This window comes from Castor canadensis, chromosome 4, assembly GCF_047511655.1.
Source record: "Castor canadensis chromosome 4, mCasCan1.hap1v2, whole genome shotgun sequence".
In the NCBI taxonomy this organism is placed as follows: domain Eukaryota; kingdom Metazoa; phylum Chordata; class Mammalia; order Rodentia; family Castoridae; genus Castor; species Castor canadensis.
This window is the reverse complement of record NC_133389.1, coordinates 173819895-173847069: the sequence shown is the minus strand read 5'-3', so window position 1 is coordinate 173847069 and position 27175 is coordinate 173819895. Positions and strand designations below refer to the sequence as shown.

The 27175-nt window shown below is 37.5% G+C and overlaps 1 protein-coding gene across 8 annotated transcripts in view; it reads right to left on the bottom strand.

Annotated features, from left to right (window-relative positions):
* Rhbdd1 (rhomboid domain containing 1) overlaps positions 1–27175 on the bottom strand; it is a 135407-nt gene that overhangs the window by 57066 nt on the left and 51166 nt on the right. For 7 of the 8 annotated variants that reach the window (XM_074071888.1, XM_020179942.2, XM_074071890.1 and 4 more), the window contains exons 4-6: positions 22409–22497; positions 20119–20175; positions 11264–11407 (exon numbers count right to left, since the gene is read on the bottom strand). In XM_074071888.1, the coding sequence (XP_073927989.1) occupies positions 11264–11407; positions 20119–20175; positions 22409–22497 (290 nt within the window). Of the gene's footprint in view, positions 1–11263; positions 11408–15657; positions 15738–20118; positions 20176–22408; positions 22498–27175 lie in introns of those variants that run through there. The other variant, XM_020179944.2, reaches the window with a different exon arrangement.

Below are 27175 nucleotides of genomic sequence, written 5' to 3'. Positions count from 1 at the left end.
TCATGTCGTCTGCAAATAGGGATATTTTGACAGTTTCTTTACCTATTTGTATTCCTTTTATTCCTTCTTCTTGTCTAATTGCTCTGGCTAGGAATTCTAGTACTATGTTGAATAGGAGTGGAGATAGTGGGCATCCTTGTCGGGTTCCTGATTTTAGAGGGAATGGTTTCAGTTTTTCTCTGTTATGTATAATGCTGGCTGTAGGTTTGTCATATATAGCTTTTATAATGTTGAGGTACTTTCTTTCTATTCGTAGTTTTCTTAGAGCTTTTATCATGAAATGGTGTTGTATCTTATCAAAGGCTTTTTCTGCATCTATTGAGATGATCAAGTGGTTTTTGTTTTTGCTTCTGTTAATGTGGTTTATTGCGTTCATTGATTTTCATATGTTGAACCACTCCTGCATTCCTGGAATGAAGCCTACTTGGTCATGGTGAATAATCTTTTTGATGTGTTGTTCAATCCGGTTTGCCATTATTTTGTTGAGGATTTTTGCATCAATGTTCATTAAGGAGATTGGCTTATAGTTCTCCTTTTTGGAGGTGTCTTTGCCTGGTTTTGGGATAAGTGTAATACTGGCTTTATAAAATGTGTTAGGCATTTTTCCTTCCTCTGTATTTCGTGAAACAGTTTAAGGAGGGTTGGTATCAGTTCTTCTTTAAAGGTCTGATAGAATTCAGCAGAGAATCCATCAGGTCCTGGACTTTTCTTTTTGGGGAGACTCTTGATTGCTGCTCCAATTTCATTTTGTGTTATAGATCTATTCAGGTGATTAATGTCCTCTTGGTCCAGTTTTGGATGATCATTTGTATCTAGAAATCTCTCCATTTCTTTAGTATTTTCAATTTTATTTGAATATAGGTTCTCAAAGTAGTCTCTGATGATTCCCTGGACTTCAATGGTGTTTGTTGTTATCTCCCCTTTTGCATTCCTGATTCTACTAATTTGGCTTTTTTCTCTCCTCATTTTAGTCAGGTTTGCCAGGGGTCTGTCGATCTTGTTTATTTTTTCAAAGAACCAACTTTTTGTTTCATTAATTCTTTGTATGGTTTTTTTGGTTTCTATTTCGTTGATTTCAGCTCTTATTTTTATTATTTCTCTCCTTCTATTTGTTTTGGGATTTGCTTATTCTTGTTTTTCTAGGAGTTTGAGATGTATCATTAGGTCATTGATTTGGGATCTTTCAGTCTTTTTAATATATGCACTCATGGCTATAAACTTTCCTCTCGGGACTGCCTTAGCTGTGTCCCATAGGTTCCAGTAGGTTGTGTTTTCATTTTCTTTGACTTCCAGGAACTTTTAAATTTCCTCTTTTATTTCATCGATGATCCATTCTTCATTAAGTAATGAGTTATTTAGTTTCTAGCTGTTTGCATATTTTTTGTCTTTACTTTTGTTGTTGAGTTCTACTTTTACTGCATTGTGATCAGATAGTATGCACGGTATAATTTCTATTTTCTTATATTTGCTGAGACTTGCTTTGTGCCCTAGGATATGATCTATTTTGGAGAAGGTTCCATGGGCTGCTGAGAAGAACGTATATAGTGTAGAAGTTGGATGAAATGTTCTGTAGACATCAAGTAGGTCCATTTGATCTATTGCATATTTTAGATCTTGGATTTCTTTACTGATTTTTTGTTTGGATGACCTATCTATTAATGATAATGGGGCGCTAAAGTCTCCCACAATCACTGTGTTGGAGTTAATATATGCTTTTAGGTCTTTCAGGGTATGTTTGATGAAATTGGGTGCGTTGACATTGGGTGCATACAGGTTGATGATTATTATTTCCTTTTGGTCTATTTCCCCTTTTATTAATATGGAATGTCTTTCTTTATCTTGTTTGATCAATGTAGGTTTGAAGTCTACTTTGTCAGAGATAAGTATTGCTACTCCTGCCTGTTTCGGGGACCACTGGCTTCGTAAATCTTCTTCCAGCCTTTCATCCTAAGCCTATGCTTATTTCTGTCAGTGAGATGGGTCTCCTGTAAGCAACAAAATATGGATCTTCCTTTTTAATCCATTTTGTCAAGTGGTGCCTTTTGATGGGTGAATTAAGTCCGTTAACATTAAGTGTTAGTACTGATAGGTATGTGGTGATTCCTGTCATTTAGTTGTCTTAGTTGTTTGAAGGTTTGATTGTGTGTACCTAAGTTGAGGTTACTCTCTACTTTCTTGCTTTTTCTTTTCCTGTAGTTTGGTGCTGCCTGTCCTTTCATGGTTAAGTTGGTTTTCACTTTCTGTGTGCAGAATCCCTTGAAGAATCTTTTGTAGTGGTGAATTTGTGGTCACATATTGTTTTAGTTTCTGCTTATCATGGAAGACTTTTATTGCTCCATCTATTTTGAATGATAGTTTTGCTGGGTAGAGTATCCTGGGGTTGAAGTTATTTTCATTCAGTGCCCGGAAGATCTCACCCCACGCTCTTCTTGCTTTTAATGTTTCTGTTGAGAAGTCTGCTGTGATTTTGATGGGTTTACCTTTGTATGTTATTTGTTTTTTCTCTCTTCCAGCCTTCAATATTCTTTTCCTAGTTTCTGAACTTGTTGTTTTAATGATGGTATGTCGTGGGGTAGTTCTATTTTGATCTTGACCAAACAATTTTATGTTCAAGTTTATAGCATAGGGAACCAGTTTTAAGAAAACTGATCTAAAAGGACTTATTGAAGTGCACTGTACAGTTACAGATGATAGCAAATAAATTGTTCCTTAAAACACTCTGTGATTACTTTATTAAAACACTAGAAGATATTTTTTAAAAGGGCTTTATTATTTTTTACCTTTTTTCTATGGGAAAATATTTTGTTTGAGTTTGTTAGTCTATAAAATTCTGACCATATATTGCATGCAATTTGGATGCCTTACTTGTTTTCATTCAATAATCATGTTATAATCATACTTTTATGCCATTATATTTTTCAAACATGTTATTTTGAATGGATGCATATTTCCACTTTAGAACTATAAATGATTTCATTTTTGTACACACTGTTCTGTAAATTATAAACTACTTAAGTTTCCATTATATTTAATTATGAATTGAATAACTGGTACAGAAATTTTGGGCCACAACTCTATTCCTCAGGCTAGATTTCTAGTCAAGGAATCACTAGAAATATGCTCTTGATTATACATTTCCAATGTGCTTTCATAAAAGGTATACCAATTTACATTCTCATCAGCAGTATGTAGAAATGTCTATAACACTACCAGAATTAAATGTGGTAAGATTAAAAAAAAAAGTAAATCTCTGCTAATTCATAGCAAATTTTTCTCAGATGCACATTAGTAATTTGTAAAGTCTTTTTCTGAATTATTTGTTCAAATTATATTCCATTTTCCTAATGGGGGTTAGTATTAAATACTGCACTGTACAGGTTCTTTACATATGAGTGATAGTCCTTGTCATCAAATGTTTTGTTAGAAAATCTACTGCTCTTGTTTCTACAATTTTCCTTTGTTCTTCCTGTTTAGAAGGTCCTGTATCCAAAAATAGTAATTAACTATTCACCTATATTTCTTTTTATGTTTTCTTTTAAAAATATTCACTTTTCATGTACTTAGTTTATTTTTTGTAATATTAAGAGTTTATTCAATCTCTTTATTTTTTTCATTTTTATTATTCATTGTATGGGGGGATTTGTTGGGGCAATTCTAAATAGCCTTACTTTACACATTAGTTAGTTAGCCACCCTCTATTTTCCCCCCATCACCCCTCCCCATCCCAGTTAAAGCAATTACAAAAGCTTTCATCATTCTATTTCCTTTATGTATATGAAGTCCATCAACCCTATTGCTTCATCTTCATCTCCTGCATTCATCGCCCCCTTCCCACAAGTACCACCTCTCCCACATACTGTACCTGTTTTATCATCTTGTCTTTCATTTTTAATTCCAAAGTCAATGTTCAAAGGGATTTCTCAATGTGTCCCGGCTCTGAATATGCTTTACTTTGGTCAGTTCAATCCCCTCTGTTACTCTCCCTTACCCCTTCCCTCCAAACTCCATTATTGAGCAGCTTTCAGTACATATCATTATGTCATCTACCTATGTAGATGTGAAGTATTTCAGTATTGTTGCGTATCATTCTCTTTTCTTTCCCTCCTTCCCCAAGTTCCATAGTATAGTTTCACTATTGCCAACATATTCTACCTGTAGATGTGTACATGATCATGTTTGTTTTTGTGTATACATTTATTTTTTGGATCTAACTTCCACATATGAGAGAAAACATGTGGCTTTTGTCTTTCTGAATTTGGCTTGCTTCACTTAAGCCAATGTCCTCCAATTCCATCGATTTACCTACAAACTACAGTTTCATTCTTCCTTATGGCTAAATAATACTACACTGTGTATCTACACCACATTTTCTTAATCCACTCATCAGTTGTGGGGTATCTGGGTTGTTTCCATAGCTTGGCAATTGTGAATAGTGCTGCAAAAAATATCGGTGTGCGAGTGTTTCTATTGTATCCTGAGATGCATTCCTTTAGGTATATGCCCACAAGTGGTGTTACTGAATCATGAGGCAGTTCTACTTTTAGTTTTCTAAGGAATATCCATATTTATTTATTTATTTATTTATTTATTTTTCATTCAATTAGTTTAGAATTGACTATACTGCAAGGTCAGGAAGAAGGCTGATTTTCCTCCAAGCAAGTTAATTTTACAAATACAAGTTATTCAATAAATAATCTTCTAACAATATATTTCTATCCCATAAACCAAGAGAGACTAGATATGCCAGTACTTTAGTACATTTATTGTATCAGCAAATGCTAAACAAGGTCACTGTGTTTCAGATCAAGTGGTTATTTGAGTGACAAATGTCAAGCAGTTGTCCTTTTGTGATTTTCTATGTGTAAAAAAGAGAATGCCTTATATGCTGAAAATATATTTGTAAGAATGGAAAAAAGAAAAATAAACAAAAACAAACCCATGACTGTTAAAAAGGAAGGTGAGATGATGAAAACAATTCAGCACAAATTCTGAACCTCTGAGTCACAGCAGGTTTATGCTATAAGTTAGAAATTAACCCCATTCTCACAAAGGAGTAGTCGGATTTTTCCCCATTAAACAACTATTTTAGGCAGAGGCAGAAACAAAATATCTAGTTTCAAAGTAATTTCAGAAATAGTCTTCTCACAAAGCAAATCTTATAGTCTCTGATGCATAAAAATCTTTTTTAAATAAAAATAATTCTTTTAACATCACTGGAATGTTTTAAGGATAAGGTGGTAAAACAAATTTATTTAAAATAAAGGTAGTGAAAGATTTATATCTATTGCTATTAAACAGACTGTTCTATCCTGAGTTACTTTTATAAGAAAATATATTAAAGAACAGGATAAAATTTATGAAAAATCAGCATTACTCTTAGATTTTTCTTTTTGAAATCTTTTAAGGTAGTATATACCTTTTACTAAATACTTAAATATTATTCATTTTAAACAGAAAAAGTATTATTAACTACTTACATTATCCTAATAATATACATCTTTATTAGTAAAAGCCTCAAAAACCTACTCTAACATCCTTCTGATGACAAAATGTAAGACCTTTCCTTTGTAGCTACATTCAAGTCTCTAAAATTTGCTCCAACATCACCAGGCCTATCAGAGGTTGCTTTCAACTATAGATCTTCTGTGCTTCATGTCTCTAAGAGATATAAAGACCAACTACTTAAGAAAGTCATACTTACTTTCTGAGAAAGATACCTGTTATGGTTTAGATATGAGTTGCTCCCCACCAAAGATCATGTGTTTAGAGTTTGACCCCCCAGGTGGTGGCGATATTGAGAGGTGATTGGATTAGTAAGGGTGCTAACCTCATCAATAGATGAATACATTCATAGCTGAATGTGCCCTTAGGAGGTAGAGGAAGTAGGTCACTGGTGGCTGTCTTTGAAGGGTTGCCCTTAGGAGGTAGAGGAAGTAGGTCACTGGTGGCTGTCTTTGAAGGGTCTTGCTTACCGTGGTCCCTTCTGTCTTTCTCTTCTCCTGGCCACCATGAGCTGAGCAACTTTGGCCACAAGCTCCTATAACCATGATTATTTTGCTTTATCTCAGGTTCAAAGCAATGGATCCAACCAACCTTGGACAAAGACCTTTGAGACCATGAGCCAAAATAAATTATTCTTCTTTAAAGTTACTTTTCTGAGCTATTTTGTCACAGTGATGGAAAACTGACTAACTCAACACCATTACTACTATTACTAACTACCTATATAACCATTATGGGGGTATATGACAAACCGTTAGAACTCAAAACAACAAAAAGGATGCCTCTTTTCCTGCATTTCCTTTCTGTGATTACATGTAACATGGACATTTTCTACATCCCACATTCAAAACCTATGACTCAGCCTACTTGATTTTCTCTCTTTTTATCAGTTTTTAATCATTTTTGAAGCTTTGCTTTTTGGCCTATAGATTTTTTAAGACCAAGTTAATATTCAGTGTTGAAACCCCTTCTCCCCACTATAAACCTGTAAATCTAAATGTCTACATCATTTCTCTTATGCCATGTTCCTTGGCTATTGGAATTTATTTCAGGTTAGTGTGAAAGAGGATGGAGATGGGCTGTACAAAGTCCACACTGAGAAACTCTGCCATGCCCTGCTTGTCTCATAACATTTCATATCTACTTAATAACAACCGAACCCTTATACATAGGAAAAATCATGAGAATTTGTTAAAATTTAGACACTAAGGCCCTTCTTCCAGTTTTCAGGATTATATAGCTGAGGCATGCTTAGAGTGATGATAACACTGGCAGTTCACTGACTACATGTGATTCAGCAATTACAAAAATGGCCCCAGTTATCCATCTCTCCCTCTCTCCAAAACCTTTGCAATGCAATTTTACTATTCCTCCAACAAAAGGTAGAGACTGTTCCCATTTCTTGTAAGTCTAAGTTGTTCTTTAACCTGCTTTGGTAACATAAAACTATGGAAATGACAATGCTCAACAATAAGCCTAGCCTGTCTCCACACTTTGTCTTGGAAATCTTATGTCATGGCCTTGTGAATAAGTCAGCCAGCTGAATTAAAACTGTCGGGCATCACTATCTCCACTCCTATTCAACATAGTACTGGAATTCCTAGCCAGAGCAATTAGGCAAGAAGAAGGAATAAAAGGAATACAAATAGGTAAAGAAACTGTCAAAATATCCCTATTTGCAGACGACATGATCCTATATCTTAAAGACCCAAAAAACTCTACTCAGAAGCTTCTAGACATCATCAATAGCTATAGCAAAGTAGCAGGATATAAAATCAACATAGAAAAATCATTAGCATTTCTATACACTAACAATGAGCAAACGGAAAAAGAATGTATGAAAACAATTCCATTTACAATAGCCTCAAAAAAAATCAAATACCTAGGTGTAAACCTAACAAAAGATGTGAAAGACCTCTACAAGGAAAACTATACACTTCTGAAGAAAGAGATTGAGGAAGACTATAGAAAGTGGAGAGATCTCCCATGCTCATGGATTGGTAGAATCAACATAGTAAAAATGTCTATACTCCCCAAAGTAATCTACATGTTTAATGCAATTCCCATCAAAATTCCAATGACATTCATTAAAGAGATTGAAAAATCTACTGTGAAATTTATATGGAAACACAAGAGGCCACGAATAGCCAAGGCAATACTCAGTCAAAAGAACAATGCAGGAGGTATCACAATACCTGACTTCAAACTATATTACAAAGCAATAACAATAAAAACAGCATGGTACTGGCACAAAAACAGACATGAAGACCAGTGGAACAGAATAGAGGATCCAGATATGAAGCCACACAACTATGAGCAACTTATCTTTGACAAAGGAGCTAAAAATATACGATGGAGAAATAGCAGCCTCTTCAACAAAAACTGCTGGGAAAACTGGTTAGCAGTCTGCAAAAAACTGAAACTAGATCCATGTATATCACCCTATACCAAGATTAACTCAAAATGGATCAAGGATCTTAATATCAGACCCCAAACTCTTAAGTTGATACAAGAAAGAGTAGGAAATACTCTGGAGTTAGTAGGTATAGGTAAAAACTTTCTCAATGAAACCCCAGCAGCACAGCAACTAAGAGATAGCATAGATAAATGGGACCTCATAAAACTAAAAAGCTTCTGTTCATCAAAAGAAATGGTCTCTAAACTGAAGAGAACACCCACAGAGTGGGAGAAAATATTTGCCAATTATACATCAGACAAAGGACTGATAACCAGAATATACAGGGAACTTAAAAAACTAAATTCTCCCAAAACTAATGAACCAATAAAGAAATGGGCATGTGAACTAAACAGAACTTTCTCAAAAGAAGAAATTCAAATGGCCAGAAAACACATGAAAAAATGCTCACCATCTCTAGCAATAAAGGAAATGCAAATTAAAACCACACTAAGATTCCACCTCACCCCTGTTAGAATAGCCATCATCAGCAACACCACCAACAACAGGTGTTGGCGAGGATGCGGGGAAAAAGGAACCCTTTTACACTGTTGGTGGGAATGTAGACTAGTACAACCACTCTGGAAAAAAATTTGGAGGCTACTTAAAAAGATGGACATCGATCTACCATTTGATCCAGCAATACCACTCTTGGGGATATACCCAAAAGACTGTTACTCCAGAGGCACCTGCACATCCATGTTTATTGCGGCACTATTCACAATAGCCAAGTTATGGAAACAGCCAAGATGTCCCAGCACTGACGAATGGATTAAGAAAATGTGGTATCTATACACAATGGAATTTTATTCAGCCATGAAGAAGAACGAAATGTTATCATTCGCTGGTAAATGGATGGAATTGGAGAACATCATTCTGAGTGAGGTTAGCCTGGCTCAAAAGACCAAAAATCGTATGTTCTCCCTCATATGTGGACATTAGATCAAGGGCAAACACAACAAGGGGATTGGACTATGAGCACATGATAAAAGCGAGAGCACACAAGGGAGGGGTGAGGATAGGTAAGACACCTAAAAAACTAGCTAGCATTTGTTGCCCTTAATGCAGAGAAACTAAAGCAGATACCTTAAAGCAACTGAGGCCAATAGGAAAAGGGGACCAGGAACTAGAGAAAAGGTTAGATTAAAAAGAATTAACCTAGAAGGTAACACCCACGCACAGGAAATCAATGTGAGTCAATGCCCTGTATAGCTATCCTTATCTCAACCAGCAAAAACCCTTGTTCCTTCCTATTATTGCTTATACTCTCTCTACAACAAAATTAGAGATAAGGGCAAAATAGTTTCTGCTGGGTATTGAGTGGGGGAGCGGGAGGGGGTGGAGTGGGTGGTAAGGGAGGGGGTGGGGTCAGGGGGGAGAAATAAACCAAGCCTTGTATGCACATATGAATAATAAAAGAAAAATGAAAAAAAAAAAAAAAAAAAAAACTGTCGGGCATGTAAATGAGGCCATTCTAGAGCAGCCAGCTCCCAACTAACCATTGCAGACACTATGGCTTACCAGTCAATATCAGGTAGCCTGGCCCAGCTGATCACACACTCTTTAGCAAGAATAAATGCTTACTGTTTCAAGACACAAGTTTCAGAGTGATTTGTTACACAGTGATAGGTAAATGATACATCAAAATTCTGATACTCTTCATGTAAGAAACATTATCTTCCTCACTTCTGCCTCATTCACAATCTAAGTTCTTATTTTTAGTTCAGACTCTTACAACACAGTGTTTCAGCTTGACTGTCCACTTGCTATTATCCTCCAGCTCCATGCATACTGCTGCTGCTTAGACTGTATTGGCATACTTTGTGTATCATAATCATGCATAATACCCCACAAGTACCCAGTCCTTGTTTGCACAGTGACTGCTGCCAGAATCATAAACACAGTTGAACACATCACTCTCCCACACAGAATGCTCTTGGCATCTACACAGTATGCTGTGTCCTTTCCACTGGGCCTATCTAATTCTAGGACTTCTGTGATCAGGTCCCAACATAGCTTCCTGCTCCTCTTCCTTCTCTTCTCTTAATACTCTGTTCAAAAATGAGGACGGGATGAACATGCTCCTTATTTCTGTGTCCACAACAACACTCACGAGTCCTGCCTACAACGCCTTCCACATTTCTGCAAATTCTATAGGTTCTGAAGGTCTCGCTCAAGTGTCTCCTCTTCTAATAAAAGTTTACCCCTTTCCTCTGCCTCTTGCTCTTAGGTAAGCCTCTCGTAGACACCTGATGTTATGGTTACTTTTGTGGTATAGCGTGGGGAGCGGATTTTGAGAATCCTAGGCAAAATGCACCACAACTGCTTTTCCTACATTGTTTATGTTCAGAGAAGTAGGAACACAAGTTTCCCTTGTTCCAATGTCACCCTCCTCCCCAAGAACTGTTGCTCCACCTCCTTGTTTACCACTGGATATAAAAGACTCACTGAAGGAAGACGCGAGGTTTTTTTGATGGAAAGATTTTTTGATGGAAGGGTTTTTTGATGGGGGATTGAGGGAAGGTTTTGATGGGGAATTTAGATTGGCTGGCTGTGGGCTGCTTGTGAAGCTGCTGCGAAAATGCTGCTGCTGCTGCTGAGTTATGCTAGAGATTAAAGGGAACATGGGACAGTGCAAGTCTGAGAACCAAGACTTTAGGAGAGATTAAAGAAAACACGAGACAGCATGAGTCTAAGGAAAGAGCCTTTAAGGAAGCAAGGTTTTAAAAAAAAGACTTTAGAAGTAAGGCTTTAAAGAAAGAGAAAAGCAGTAAAAGGAGAGTTATTAGAGAAAAGAAGCAACAAGGCTCCTGTGCGTCTCTATCTGAGCGCCCTGCCCACCTGGCCCCAACTTTATGCATGTCTGTCTATCGTTTGTCCTTTCTGCATCTCCAGTCACCCCCAGTTAGGTTCAGTAGTAACGGAGCACGAGAAAGCCTTGACCCTGGAGAAACTGAGTCAGCAGAATTAAAAACTGAGTTTTACAGATATGAATTCCAAAGTAAACTCTTTTTCTATGCCCCTAAGTTTTTTTTTTTTTTTAAGTTTCTTGACTTTAATGTCAAAGCAATGAGTGCAGCAGACCTATAAAAAGACCCACCTTAACAATACACACACAGCCTGGCACCTTATTAGCATGGGTTGCTGGGAATATGCCATCACACCCTCACAATCTGCACACATTTTTCACCTATATGCCCTTTTTATAAACTATTAGAAGTTCAATTTGCTACAAACAGTCCTTTTTCAGACCACCTTACCACATGAAGAATGCTTTAAAATAACTAAAGGGTGCAAGACTCCTACCTTGGTCCCAGAGGCTGGCTCTTAGCGCTCTCTCCAGCTGTTCCTCCTCACTCAGTCCCGCTGTGTATACATCGTAGTTCCTGGGAACGTCTTCATAGAGCCCTGGCCTGCTGTACGAGTAATGATTCTGATATCCAGAGTGGCCTGTGGCACAATGAAAAGGTTATACAACATAGCAACACACTGCTCTTTTGCTTCAGACTTCCTACATTGTATAAGCAAAGACAAGCAAATAATTAATGTCATTATTTTAAGTATACTAATAATCCTCAAAACAAGAAAAGATGGCAAATGGAGAATGCCTCCACAAGAGTGGGCAATGAGTATATTGTCACTGTTGTACCCACAGGGCCCAACATGGACCCAGACATGCATGAGACCTTATATGATAATGAGGAAAGGATCTATTAATTTATAAGGTAGGAAGAAGCCCTAGAGAAAGGACAGGAACAGGCTTACTGACACATGGACTAGATTCTTTCAGCTTAAAGCTATTCAGTACTTGGAGTATTTTCTGCTAAGTCCTGACTTGAGTTTAGAGAATGGTGGCAATAGTTGATAAAGCTTCCTTGTCTTGTGGCTCCATACAATAAGAAGCAGACCAATGCTTCACACATATACTACAGAATTTCCATGGTGCATTTCATACTTAAGAGAGTTACAAAAAGATTGAGATATGTGAGTCAATTTCTCAAAATTATAATTCTGTCAGATACTGTGGTTCCTATTAATGGCACTTTCAAAAAAATGCTTGCTAGAAAAAACAAGAGAGAAGAGATAACCTGATAATTAAATACTGCCTTAAATACTAAACTTAGACATTTCATTAATAAAGGTCAGTAACTTGCAAAATATTTCTATCAATTTTTTCAGTCAAGCTTGAGTTTACTCTTTATATTCTCTTTGACTGTCAACTGTTACAGAATTAGTTTTGGAGAGATGATTTTTTTCCCATAGAAGACTACCAATCTCGTAATGAAAGAGAAGTTATAGGCCATTTATAGCATGGTGGCATATGTTTGTCATCCCAGCTATGACAGGAAGCACAAACAGGAAGATTGGGTCAAGCGGTAGAGTGCCTGCGTAGCAATCTCAAGGCTTTGAGTTCAATCCCAAGTACCACCAAAAAAAAAAAAAAACAAATAAAAAAAAAAGGAAGAACACTTTATTCTTTATGAATTGTCTAATTTCAGATTTGTTATAGAAACAGAAGATAGACTAAGATATTGAAAACTATATAATTCACCAATTTAAAGTGTACAACTCAATGCTTTTTAATATATTCATATAGCTGTACCATCATCACCACAAACAACTTTAAGCATTTTCATTATCCCAAAACAGAAGTGTGTATCCTTTCAGCTAACATGCTCCCAACTTTCCATTCCTCTCAGCTCTTAGTAACTACTAATCTACTTTTTAAACGCTACTGAAATGCCTATTCTGGGCAAATTATATAAGTAGAATCATATAATATGTGGTGTTTTGTTTCTTGCTCATTTCACTTAGCATAATATTTTCAAGGTTCATCAATGACTTGATTGGCATCAGTATTTCATTCCTTTTTATGGCCAAGTAATATTCCATTGTGTGGATAGATCGGATTTTGTTTATCTAAACATCAGTCCCAACAGAATCATCATAAGGCTTTACCGTGCACTAATGTGCTGTGGATACTCTCCAGCAGGATTCAAGTCCTGAGAATAAAGGAGGCTGTGGTAGAGCTCACCAGAAAATAAGCATTTCATAGGAGAGCACATAGTCAAACCAAAATGAATACATCTGCTTCACAAAGAACAAAAGAAAGGGGCAAACACTCCAAAACACTAACAGAATATTTATGAAAAAGTCACCGAATACCATGGATGCTTCAGAAATCCCTGAATAGAGAGACTACCCAATTCCCTAAGAATGCCAATTATTTTACTGCAACACAAAAAGCACATTGGGTAATTTCCCACATGGCTCATTATCACTTTCAAGTCCGTGTGAAAATCACGCTGCTGTAATAGGTCTAAGCAACATTTCTACCTACCCCCCCCCCTCAAAGACTCAGCTACTTCAAAATCCAAATAACCCAACGCTTCTGAGTTCTCATGAGTACAGCTACTACATAGAACTACAGTGTTTTAATTGCAGTACATCTGCAATTATTTTAAGCAATGTTTTCTTCATATAGAAAAACATTTTTCTTCATGTTATTCCTTATTTAAAAATAATCTAACAGTGCTTTAATGAAATAAAGTCAACAACTCTAAACATATGAATATTATAAAACCTAATTTGGTACTTGTCAGACAAAATGTCAGGAGAGAGAATGGAAAAGTTTTAGTGTCCCAAGTCAAAAAGACTAGTGTGGTTAAAAGTTCTATATCATCAGTCATAAATCATTAACAAGACCAAAAATCCCATCAATATCTATTATGATGAGAACAAGTCTCCTAGGACCAAAAATTTTCTACAGCTGTTCTACTGACCCAATCAGATGTTTTAAAATCTTCATAATAAACATTCCTGGAAAAATCTAACAATCAAACCCTTAAGATAAATAAGTTTAAATTATATCCTGTGATGAATACTCATTTAATGTTCTTTTTCAACTATATACTTTGGCTCTACAGTAAAAGAAACTCTGGTTATCATTATTCTATTAACTATTCCATCTGTTCCTTATACACATACCAGTATTTCATGGCAAAAGAGATCAAGAAACACCATCAAGATTAGAAAAATTGGTAACAGCTTTTTAAACATTCATAAGGTTCTTTGACCTATTAAGGCTTTCCCAGCTAAAGACAGCCATATTAAGAATAAATCATTACATATAAGAGATATATATGCTCTCATAAAAGTTCCCTAGATGACCATTTGCATGGCCATCTGGCCTTCTGTAGCTCTGCCTTTGAAGAAATCCAATCACTTCAGAGGAAGGAATAAAAATATGGTAATCTTACAGAGGATCAAAAAGAAAGGTAAAAGGGACTCGTATTTTTGCCTTGAATTTTCTGTGTGTCCGCTCTGCCTATGTGTCTTCCATATGAAAGAAGAAAGGAGCAACAGGTTTCTTTCTTTTTTTTTAATAGATGGGGTGAAAAAAGAAAAGAAGAATTGAGAAAAGGGAGTAGGTGGAGCTATCCTATTTTGTACAGTTGGCAAAGTGCATATCTTACATCCCTGTATACCAGAAAAGGCAGAGACTGGGAATCAGTGACTCGTGTCTTTATCCTAGTCCTACTACTAACTACTTATGGGAATTTGGCTAAATTACTTAACCTTCCTAAGCCTTAATTCCTAGTTATCACGTACAATGTTAGGACCAGGTAATCCATGATAGTTTAAGTCATGTCTATGCACAAGTAAATTCATTGCTCATAGGAACACTGCTATTTCTGTTGGGGATTTTAAAAAGTCAATCAGAGTTGCATGTGGTGGTACATGTCTATAATCCCATCACTCAGGAGACTGAGGCAGGAGGATTGTGAGTTTGGGGCCAATTTGTGCAGTAAGACCCTGCCTCAAGAAAGAAAACAAAAAGTGAACCCAAAGAGAAGCCCTTTTCACTCTAGCACCTTTAAGCTGTTACCTGCTATGTCCTCTGACTCATGAAGAGAATAAAGTCAACAGAAACCACAATGTGAGATAGAACCATGGTTTTCCTGGCCAACACAAGTCTTCTGGTCACACAGGCCACATAAGTCTCTACAATCAACAATGAAATGTGCCCTTTCGTTTGACTATAGTTATCTGTCCAAAGCTATATACCTTTTCTCTTCAGGTGAGTCCACATGTAGAAGTAAGTGAGCTGGCATTGTCTAAAACTATCCCTCTGTACCCAAACTAAGTTTCTAGAATTTTAAGCATTCAAACCAACACAGGTGAAGCTTGGAAGTGAAGCTTTTTCTTGGGGCAGAGAGAGCACTCATATCTGTGGTACTCTAGTCTAGGAAACCCAATCATCTAAGGGTGTGTTTTTTGTATCTGATTCCATTACAATCACCTGGGAAGCCTTTTTTTTTTTTTTTTTAAGTTCCATTCCTTAACTCTACCCCTATCCTGATTTCATCAGTCTGGGAGTGAATTCAAGACATCAGGTGGTTGTAAAAGCTCTTCAAGTGATTCATATACTATACAGCCAGGATTGATGGTCATGAGCCAAGACATGAGAGCTTCATGGAAAACAGAACTCAAATGTAACTTCAATGCTATCATACTACTGATTTATTCTCTAGGTGCCTCTTCAGCAGATTCTGGACAATCCCAAGAGGCCTTTTCAGATTCTGCTTCCTCTCCCATTTCTTTCCTTAACTTCTAGTCATCCATCAAGATCCAACACTGTACTTCCTCTGGATGACCTCCTCTAAAGCAACCCTGCTAGTTCCTGCCACAACATGTACCTCGATGTTAATGTTCCAGGACTTCTACCGGGAAGCAGCAACAGGGACTGGATTAGCCTCTGCCAAAATCAAGTGGAAGACTGGAGAAAATACATGAAAACTAATTTCAGATGTTGTAAATAGATAATACAATATTTTAAACTTTGAGGAAAGGAAAATACAGGAAATGAGGCTGAAGGAATTTTCCAGGCTGCAGTGCAAGAATGGGAAATGAAGCAGAGCCAAGTGGACTCCTGACTTGAGAAGTCACCCAGGGGAGCTGAGGGTGGGGAATGACTACAAGGACACATAGTAGAAACTCAACAAATAGTAGCATTACTAATCATTATCCCACTGCCCTGTCCCATCCACACCATGGTTCAGCATTCTATTTTCTACACCTCAATAAGTCCTGTTAGTTTCTATTGTTTCATCTTTTCAAATATATGGCAGTGCCTACATTCTGCTCTGATTATAAACTCTTTGACAAAGGGACTATTTTTCTTCTTTTCTCTCCTACAATGTCCAGTCTGCATAGCATGACTAGTCACAAAATGCTACTGGGCAAACCATTCTGTGCCTAAGAACACTGTATAGGAAAATAAAGCAAAAGGAATATATGCATATACAAATACACACATGGATTTTTTTTGGCAGTACTGGAGTTTGAACTCAGGGTACCTTGCATGCTTCCAGCCCTAGGCAGTCTTTCATTTCTGTGACAAATACTTGAGAGACCACCTTAAAAGGAAAAAGGATCTATTTTGGTTCAGTTTCAAAAGTTTCAGTCCATGATCACTTGGACCCATCATGGTAGGACAGTGGTAAGGCAGAATATCATGGAGGAGCAGTGTAGTAGAGTAGAACTTCTCATCTCCCAAAGGCCAGGAAGCAGAGACAGACCATGCCTATTCTAGTGGGATCCCTTCTTCTTTGGCTTTTATTTCATATGGATCCCCACCTATTGTAAAGTGCCACCCCCATTCAGGATGGGTCTTTCCTCCTTAGTTAATCGTCTCTGGAAAAGCCCTCACAGACACATTCAGGGGTTGGCTTTACTAATCTCTCAGGCATCTCTCAATCCAAATAAGTTGATATGATTAATCATCACAAGTCTTACCCCTTATCAACTTCATACCCAAATGTATCTTCTTAAACCACAGTCAATCTCTAAATAAAGGCATTAGCAAGATCATAATTCTGCTGAATATGATATAAATTTTCTGTGTACAACCAAAAATGCACTACTTCCCTCCTCAGAGTCTCAACAGTTTCAGCATTTTCAAAAGTCTATTTTAGAGTTTTCTCTGAGACTCAAGGCAAAGTCTTAGCTGTGGTATCCTATAGAAAGTAAATAAAGCAAGACATATATCTTCAAGATACAATGGCACAGAATAAACATTCCATTCTGAAAGGGAGGAATATAAACAAAGAAAGGAGGGATGGGACCAAAGCAAAACCAAACTCCAGAAGAGCAGACATTAAATCCCATCGCTTAATGTCTAGCACCTGGGACACATGGCAGCTCTTCTGAAGGGCCTAGTTAGATAAGGCCATCCATATGGTCTTGCTTTTCACAGTCTACATGGCCTCTCTCTTGGGCTGGCTCTGTTGTTGCCTAAGGCTTTCCTTGGCAGATGTTTCCAACTTCCTGGAGTCTCCATTGCATCTTTGGCTTTGCTCTCACAGATTCATGTATCCCCTTCTCAGGGGTCACCCTCAGGGATTCTAACCCTCGTACATATTTTCTGGTTTTCCTTTGAAATCTCACTGGAAGCCTCCATGTTTCTGAAACTCTTATATTCTATGCCTGCAAAACCAGCACAATGTGGATGATGCCAAGGTCTGCCATCAGCTCAAGCAGAAGCAAGACCCCCCAGGATCATGGCTAGAAGTAGCTTTTGAATACCTGAGCAGCTAAACACAGTGAAATGAATCCTGGGAAACAATTTCCTTGGGAAACAATATCCTAGGCAATGCTGTGCAAAAAGGGTGCCCTAGTGGTTCTCTCTTCTCAAGGGGAAGTCTTTCAAATGACTTTACCCTTTCAAACCTTTGAGCCTATGATGGGTAGGGTCCAGCCAATAGCTCAGATGCCCTCTGGGCATCCTTCCAATAGTGGACATGCAAACCATACCTTCCTTAGCCCTATCTTTGCATGGGCTCTTCAGACCAAATAGCAAGTTTCTCAAATATTTTTGCTTTACTTTTTGCTCCCAAAACTCACTGTAAATCTCACTAAAAGCAACTGGCAATACCCAGGCAACAGCATGAATTCTGCGTTGCCTTAAAATTTCCTTCAACAGATTAATTAGCCTGTTACCTTTAAACTCAACCTCCCACAAAAATTTCAGGGCATGGAGGAAATGTAGACAAGTTCTTTCTACAATGTAACATGAATGGTCTCTCCTTCAATTCCCAAGAGTTCTTGTTCCCACCCAAAACCTCATGAGTACAGTCTTTCCTCTTTGCATCCCCACCAGGATTCTGGAATTCTGAGCTCATAGCAGAATCACCCATTAAGCTCTGCTTAAAACATTCTGGGACTTTTCTAGCCCACATCTCCAAATGTTTCCAAAGTCTTCCCACAAACCAGTTGCAAAGGCTTCTGAACCACGTTTTGTAATAACAATGATCCCATTCTTCATATCGATTTTCTGTGTTAGCTTTTTCACTGCTGTGACAAACACCTGAGAGAACACCTTAAAATGACAAAGAATTTATTTTGACTCATGACTTCAGAGCTTTCAGTCCATGGCTACTTGGTCCCATCCCTGTGAACCTATGGTAAGGAAGAACATCATGGCAGAAAGGGCATATTGGAACAGGCTTGCTCAACTCATGGAGGCCAGGAAGAAGAAAGACAGTATATCTGCGCTACTAGGCTTCCTTAACCTTTCCCTTTTACTTCATCTGGGCTCCCAGCCTCTTGTACAGTGCCATCCACATTCAAGGTAGGTCTCACTCCCTTAGTTAACTATCTCTGAAATACCCTCAAAGATACACCCAGAGGTTTGCCTTACTCCTAAACATGTCTCAGCCTGATCAAGTTGGCAATCCAGATTAAGCATCATATATACATTAACAATAATTCTTTGTATCAATACTATTTAAGCTAAGGGTCAAAAACTACGACTCATTATCCAAATCTAACCATTTACCTATTTTTGTTAATAATATTTTACTGGAAGATAGTCATACCCATTTATTTATTGTTATAAGCTGCTTTCATATCCAAGTTGACTATGTGCAACAGAACCATGTAGTTTTTACAGCCTTAGAGCCTAAATCATTAGTTTTCTGATCTTTTATTAAAAAAAAAAAAGGCTGCCAACACCAAGACTAAAGTATAGCCATTATGAATTGACATGAATATAAAATATACATTATTAATATATGTTACAGTACTCCACTTGAACTGCTGTAAGAAAAATAATAACCATAGACTGGGTGGCTTAACAACAACAAAAATTTATTTCTACAGTTCTGGAGAAAAGAAGTCCAAGATTAGCGTGTCAGCATGGTCATTCTGGTGAGGACTCTCTTCCATACTGCAGACTGTCAACTTCTATTTGTATCCTTACATAACAGGAATAGGACTAGAGAGCTCTCTGGGGTTCCTTTTACACTAGGGGCACTATTTCCATTCATGAAGGCCCTACCTTCATGACCTAATTTCTTACAAAGACTCCACCTCCAAATACCATCATGATAGAGATTAGGATTTCAACATGAATTTGAGGGAGACACATTCAGTCCATTGCCTTACAATATTCAGTAGTCCCATAGCCTATAGCTTCAACACCTGTTTGCTGGTAGTGGTCCAAGATACTATAGTATAGCTGCCTACTTTGGTTTGAATATAGTTTATCCCCTCATGCAGGAGTCTAATCCTCAAAGGCACATGTTAATTGTATTAAGAGGGTAGAAACTTAATCTGACTGTGGAGTTTAGAAGTAGGGCCTTTGGAAAATGAATCAGCTTAGACTAAAGTCATTAGAGTGGAGGCTCAATAACTGAATCCTTGTGGGTTTACAAGGTGGCCAGAGACCAAACACAAAATCATATGCACTGTCTCTTGCTATATGATACCTCAGGACTTTGCCAATAATAAAGCCATTACCAGAACTGAGTCAATGCCAGTCCTTGAGTCATCCTGAATATGCAGATGGGGTTGACTGAAGAATTGTATACCTGAGACCAAATTTTAACACTATGCCAATACTGCAGCCTCAGACTGAGAATCAAAGCACCGGAGTCACAATTTTTTTTATGACAGAGTTACCACCTTCCCTACCAACTCACCCAAAGATGCTCCCTGGGCTACTCTTCCTCATCTAGCTTCCAGGAAAGTAAGAGGTGCAGTTATATAACACATGAACTATTCTGCCACATCATAAGCTAGTGTTATCTTAAAGGAGCTCTATATTGGTGAAAACTGTAATTTTAAAAATAAGTTGTCAAATGAAATAAAGTGCTTACCTGCACTATTAAAGTAGTACTGCTGTCCTGGGTAACTATTATTGGAGGAAAAAATGCCTAAATATGAAAGAAAACAAACATTTTAATGGTATACATAAGGCTTCAACTGCTTATCTTTCTAATAATTAGGAGGTTCTTTATGACAATGCCCAGGGTCACTTCAAATGATTTCTGAATAATTGCTAAAATAAATTCCCTTTTGTTTGGGGCCAGCCCTAGAAGGAACAGGCATGTTGTGGGGGAGGGTCTTGGGGTGTCAAGGAAACCCTAATTTACACTCATTGCAGTTTCTTAAAGATCCCTGTTGACTTAATCTGGCCTTTGCTTCATAAGGTATTAAGTTTGGGCTTTGATGCCTTTGTAAAAATACAGATGCTCTGACTAAAGAGAGAGCCTTTGCCCAAGAAGGGTGTTAGGGGAGCCCTTTTCCCTACATTTCCTAAGGCACTTTCTCCTTTCTCATCCCTATAAAAGTTATTTTGGTAAGCCTCTTGCAGGCTTACAGACAGCTACATCTATAAGTTTGGTCATTTTCCACAAGTACTGTATCACTTCAGTTCTCAGTTCACTCTCGATCCTTTCTCTGGCTTCACCAGAAAACATTCAATTGCACTGAATATATTTTTCAAAGTTACTTTCTACTGTTACTTTTGAAAAAAGACTGATGCAAAAATATCTCCACAAAAACAAGTAAGGTTTAAGGAGGGAAGATTAAGAGTTAAAACATTGTAACTGAGGAGAAAATCCTTTTTGAACTCAGGGCCTCACGCTTGCTAGGTAGGTGCTCTACCACTTGAGCCACCCCACCAGGCCTGAAAATCCTTTTTAAAAATTAAACCAAGCACTTGCCTCAGATTTTTAACATGTCTGCAGAAAGCTTTAACACTCACTTAATTTTGAGATACAGAAAAATGAAGCAAAACAATGTACTCTCCAGAATCATTTTTCCTCCTTTATCAGTACTCATTACAAGTATTACATCACTAAACTACAGTAAAAATAAAATAGAACTAGACATTTTCTTTTTTCCTGAAATGAAATCAGGTTCTTTATTCTCAAGTGTGCACCAAAGTCTTACATCCTGTCCTCATGAGGAATTGCCAGATTACAACAGGTCATCACTAAGAGAACCAGACATTTTCGATTCATGAAGCTTCTGCTGCCTCCTCCCAGCACACACAGGGAAACACAGTCAAACAGGAATCTGCTTACAGGCAATACAGCCTGGAAAAATCACCCCAAAGTCAACACAATCTGCTAATAAAGGTGCTGGGCATGCTGAGAGTGCCTTCCAATATCATAACTATCATGTGTTCTCAAGAATACCAGTCATTGGCACAACCTGTGAGAACAAGTTATTTATGGTTCAAGAAAAGGAAAAATAGTCTCAGAAGATTTCCTATGAATAAAAGATGAACTATTGGAACTCACATGGTCTATAAAACAAATGCTTGCAAAACAGTTTCCTTACAAATCAAAACCAGTAACGCATTTTAAATTAAAATGCATTTTTAATTAATTAAAATGCATTTATTTCCAAATAAAATGTTTTCATTGAGCATCAGTTTAAAGAGGAAAAGAAAAGAAAGAAATCGGCAGGAGCCAAGCTTCAAGTGGTAATAGACCTGGCTTTGCCATGCATAAATACAATGTCTTATTGTGATCATTCTGAATTCTTTAAAATACTGGCCTTGTATTTCAGTCTAGGTTTGGCTTTTAAGTTTGCCTTGCACAAATATTAATTTTTGGAATATTTTAGAAGAATGTATGATTTTAAATTCATTTTAGTACTCTCCATTTTTGAGTAAATCACTTTTCTGTGAGTAGTGTTAGGGCTGAGGGTCTAAATAGATACTGGCATTTGTTCCTTTTTTGTTGCTGTTGTTGTTGTTGTATTGGGGTTTGACCACAGGGCTTCATGCTTGCTAGCAGGTACTCTACCACTTGAGCAACTCCACAAGCCCTGTTTTTTTGTGTTGGGTGTATTCGAGATAGGGTCTCACAAACTGTTTTCCTGAGCTTGCTTTGAGCCAGGATCCTCCTGATCGCTGCCTCCTGAGTAGGAAGGAATATAGACGTGAGTCACTGGCCCCTGGCTGGGCATTTGTTCCTTTTGGGAGCAATGTGAGGAACTACACTATCTTATTATATCTTGGCTTAAAAAGAAAAATGAACATGTTAGTAAATTTTTAAGCTGAACCACAAGGAAACTTCGGGTTGTTTCTGTACACATTAAAATCAAGATGAACTTCCAACTTGCTGTCAAGCCAAAGGTGTTTAAGTTCTGCACCTGCACAGGTTTCCATGATTTTCTTCATAGGCCCTTGAGTGTACAGTAGTCCAACAAGAATCCCGGCCAGGTGCCCAGCAAAGGAAGTCCTAGGAGGGAAGGACACCTTTTTAAAGTGTATGTTCTGCTGCTGATTACCAACATTCTGTCTTCTCATTAGCCCAGTGTATTTCAATTAGTCACAGTCTGCAGACTTTGTTCCACATCACGTCATTTATGCTGAGCAGCATTTAACTCAATCCAAAGAACATTTCCTACTTTGAAAACAAAAAGTACAATGAATAACAACCCCTTCATGTTTAAAATGCAGCACCTTTCCTTGACCAAGAAAAGTAAGTTGGCTTCACCAGAGCAGATGGAGCATTTTGTCAAGACAAGCTATTAAATTATTTCCAGTTTCTCTCTGCATCTCTTATTGTGAAAAATATCTGTAAGTTTTCTTCTGTCCAGAATTAATCTGTAACTATCCAGCCGTTATAAGGAATGATATCCATCTACATTCACAGCAGAGCAGAGAACTGCATTTTTATATACCACTGTTTAGTAAGGTAGAAAACACTGAAACTCAGCAAATGAGACTAAGATGCCCACACCCCGCCACCCCCAATCAATTTATGTTCATATGTATCTTTCAGTCAGTTAGCAAAAAGAAACAAAAACTTGAACCTCAAACTTAAAGATAGGTTAGGGCATTGAATTGGTTCCATTCTTCTTGAACCACCATCTATGATTAGCAATAATTTGTAATGTTTATTCATTTATATTTTTATTTATAATAGGGGTTTGAACTCAGGGCCTCATACTTGGTAAACAGACGCTGTACCACTTAAGGCACTTCACCAGCCCTTTTTTTTGTGTATTGGGTATTTTTTGAGATAGGGTCTCAATTTTTGCCTGGGCTAGCCACAATTCACAGTCCTCCTGATCTCTGCTTCCTGAGTAGATTACAGGTGTAAGTCACCAGTACCTGGCTGTTAACATTTATTTTCAAATGTACATATACTGAAGTGGCAACACTCCTAGGAGCTCATGGTATTTCCAGGTTCGTACACTTCATTGGCTGAACAATCTCCCAGCATGAGTTTAAAAAATAATTAGGGATTCTCTTGATGGCCACCACATTTTATAACAAACATAAGTTCTAAAACAGTGAGTTATACTCCAAGTACATGACCTCAATTGCCAGCTGCTTGCCACCATCTACACACACACACACACACACACACAAACCTGTACCTTAAACTGTCCTTTTCTTAGGTCTCAAATTTATGTCAGTATCCAGGCCTGTCCCCCTTGTATGCCTGTCACATTCATCCCAGCCTTTCACTCCTTTCTACTCTAACTATACTTCTAGCCCCATACATTCCTGCCTGAACAATTTGGAAAAGCCCAACAGTGGACATAAGGTGAGTCCAAGATGGATACATGCTGAATGAGTGAAAGAATAAATGAAAGAAAATCACCCAGCTGATCTGTCACCCAGCACTTGCTCTTCAATGTATCTACAGAGAGGTTTTAGGATATGATGGCATGTCACTGCCATCCTTTAAAATTGACTGTCTTACTTACAGAATACCAAGCATGTAATCAGACTTTCTAGCACTTGCCTTGCCTATCTCTTCCCTCTAACTTCATCACCACCTACACTCATCTCCACACACCCCAAGTGTTCTCAGTGACCATGAGGCTAAGCTTAACAGCACAAGTCACAAAAATCAGGCTGCAACTGAAGAGTCACTCTCCTTCTATGCTTGTCCTCAGAACCATTGTTTCTACCTCGATTACAGCACACATTCATCCCTCAAGAAAGCTATTATTATCAAATATATTCACATCACAGAATGCACAAAGCCTGATAATAAAAATATGGGACCGAATAATTTCCCATTTCCTAGGAAGAATCCTATGAAATATGCTTTCCTTTAGACCCTGCCCCCCACCTAAAAATCGTACCTTTTCATCTCCGTTCAGACTAAAAAAAGAAAACCTTTCACCTAGTTCAAAAAAAGGTAAAGAAGATGACATTTTGAGAGATATTAAGAAAAGTTAACTTTTTAAAAAAATATCATAACTTTGACTTAACTGAAAAGAATTTAAAAATCAGTATTTTTGAAACTTTTAAATCAACCTTAATTGTGAATCACATAGATATAAAATAATGTAAGAAAATTTCAATTTAAAACTCCAACCTATTACACAATCTTAAATCTCATTTACAATTTGGAGTACAATACAGCAAAATGAATTTCTTATCTCTCTAAATAAGGTTTCAGAAGTTTAAATTATAGTCTAATTGCCCTAATATAATTGCAAATAAGTAGGATGGGGTGGCTGGCTAGCCAGAGAAGACATTCAGCATTTGCCACAAATGATCCACCACAAAAAAGTTAGCTGCTTTTATTGTTTCATTTAAGCTCTGTAAAGGTAGGGGTTTTTTTTTGACTAAAAATAGACTGATCTTATTCAATCAAAATTCATCATCTTACAACATTGCACAAAAAGGGAGAGATTTCCTGAACGAATATATAGCTGATTTTAAGATGCATAGTAACTTTTCCAAGCAATTGATGGCCATTTGGCAAATCACCTCCCTGGCCCCTCTAAGACTGCCATGTCCTGAGAGGAAGGAGCTCTGCAGAGGGTGAGAGGCTGAACTAGGAAGATGGCTGCCCTGCCATAGGATTAGGGTATTTTATCTCTGACTAGGGGTTCTGCAGAGATAAAGGAAGTCCCAAACTTTGGGGATGAACACACATCTGAGTGCTCTAATCGTGGCAAGAATCGACCTTCAAGTGTAACAACTTTATAAACAGATCATTTTATAATGGCCATAATTATACATACTACAGGGAAGTTTTATCTCAAGGTAAGCCATGGCTTCACTCCTCCTCGCTATACGTGGAAGCTGATGACCTAACTCTGAAGTAAGAGCAATTCATCACAAACAAGAATTTCAGGCATCAGCACTGTGCCAAAGTGGTTGTACATTCAGCTAGAAAAACATTTTGTTAGTCCTCAAATCACAGCGCAGAGGTGCTATTTATGCAGATTACTTAAGTTTATTAACATATTGTCCAAATTCTTTGTTGTGTCATTGCTTCTATAATGCTGTAGCCTGTTTCTGGCTACTCTCCTTGCTAAAATTCAACTTTTAGTAATTCGTTCAATTAATGTTTGAGAAATAAAAAATTCTTAGTCTTTGTGTGTCCTTAAAGATCTCCATTTTAGCACCCTATTTTTTTTTCATTTTTCTTTTATTATTCATATGTGCATACAAGGCTTGGTTCATTTCTCCCCCCTGCCCCCACCCCCTCCCTTACCACCCACTCCGTCCCCTCCCTCTCACACCCACCCCCTCAATACCCAGCAGAAACTATTTTGCCCTTATTTCTAATTTTGTTGTAGAGAGAGTATAAGCAATAACGGGAAGGAACAAGGGTTTTTGCTGGTTGAGATAAGGATAGCTATACAGGGCATTGACTCACATTGATTTCCTGTGCGTGGGTGTTACCTTCTAGGTTAATTCTTTTTGATCTAACCTTTTCTCTAGTACCTGTTCCCCTTTTCCCATTGGCCTCAGTTGCTTTAAGGTATCTGCTTTAGTTTCTCTGCGTTAAGGGCAACAAATGCTAGCTAGTTTTTTAGGTGTCTTACCTATCCTCACCCCTTCCTTGTGTGTAGCACCCTATTTTTTGACACTAGATATAGGATCTACTGCTGCACTCAGCAGCAATACTATCAATCAGTCACATCATATAGGTAATCTGTCTTTTCTCCAGCTTTCAAGGTTTTTCTGTTTACTTTGAACATACTGTTGCTACACCATAATCATCCTGGTTGTAGATTTGTTTTATTCAGCCCGCATGCAATTTTCTCTTCTTTTCAATATGAGAACTCATGTGTTTCTCTAATTTCGAAAAATCTTCAGTCGTCAATTTTTGCGCTCTAGGTCTCCAGATATGTAGCACTTGTGGATTTCCTGATATGTATTTGAATATACACTTATAGAAAAAAATTAAAATAATAAAAAAAGAAAAAGTTGACAAAAGTCATGTTGCCACACATCATTTATAAGGGATAACAATGGTGGAATAGTAATTTCGGAGCACAACTAAGATTAAGATATTATTATGCATTTCAGTTAGGTAAACCATGTGCAGATAATTTTAACATCAGCAGTGTTCCTTCCTGTTGAGCCAGCATAAACCTGATCCTCACCCCTTTAAAGAGATTATTTATAAAGTTGAGCTAAATGATTATGCAAAATGTCCCTGTTCTCATATACCACTATTAAAAGAATCAAGAACTGGAGTTATGATTGAAAGCTATGACAAGCTATAAAGTCCTCCTTTATTGAATGGCAAATTCTTTCCACAGTTGAAAAAGCTGTCCTCTCAAGCATGGCCCAGAAAGCAGAAAATGTATTACTCTAAGACATAATCTTACAGGTATGAAGAGCAAATGACCTCATTAAGGATTTAACTTGATGGAGACACAATGTAGGACAAGATAAGGGAACAAGGTAAGGTGAAAGGCAGTCAGCTATAAGAGGCCTGTTGAACTTTTCATATTTTTTTCCCTATAAAAGCAGTTAACACCAGGTGGGGACTGAGCTGATCAGAGGCTCTGGGGTTTGGAATCTTAATAAATATTTCTAGCAATATTAACAGTGCAGCAACAAGAATAGTAGAATTTTTGGTTTTGGAATGTTAATGCCACAAGAGATATCTTATTGTTTCTTCCCAGGATAAATTGTTCTTAAACTGG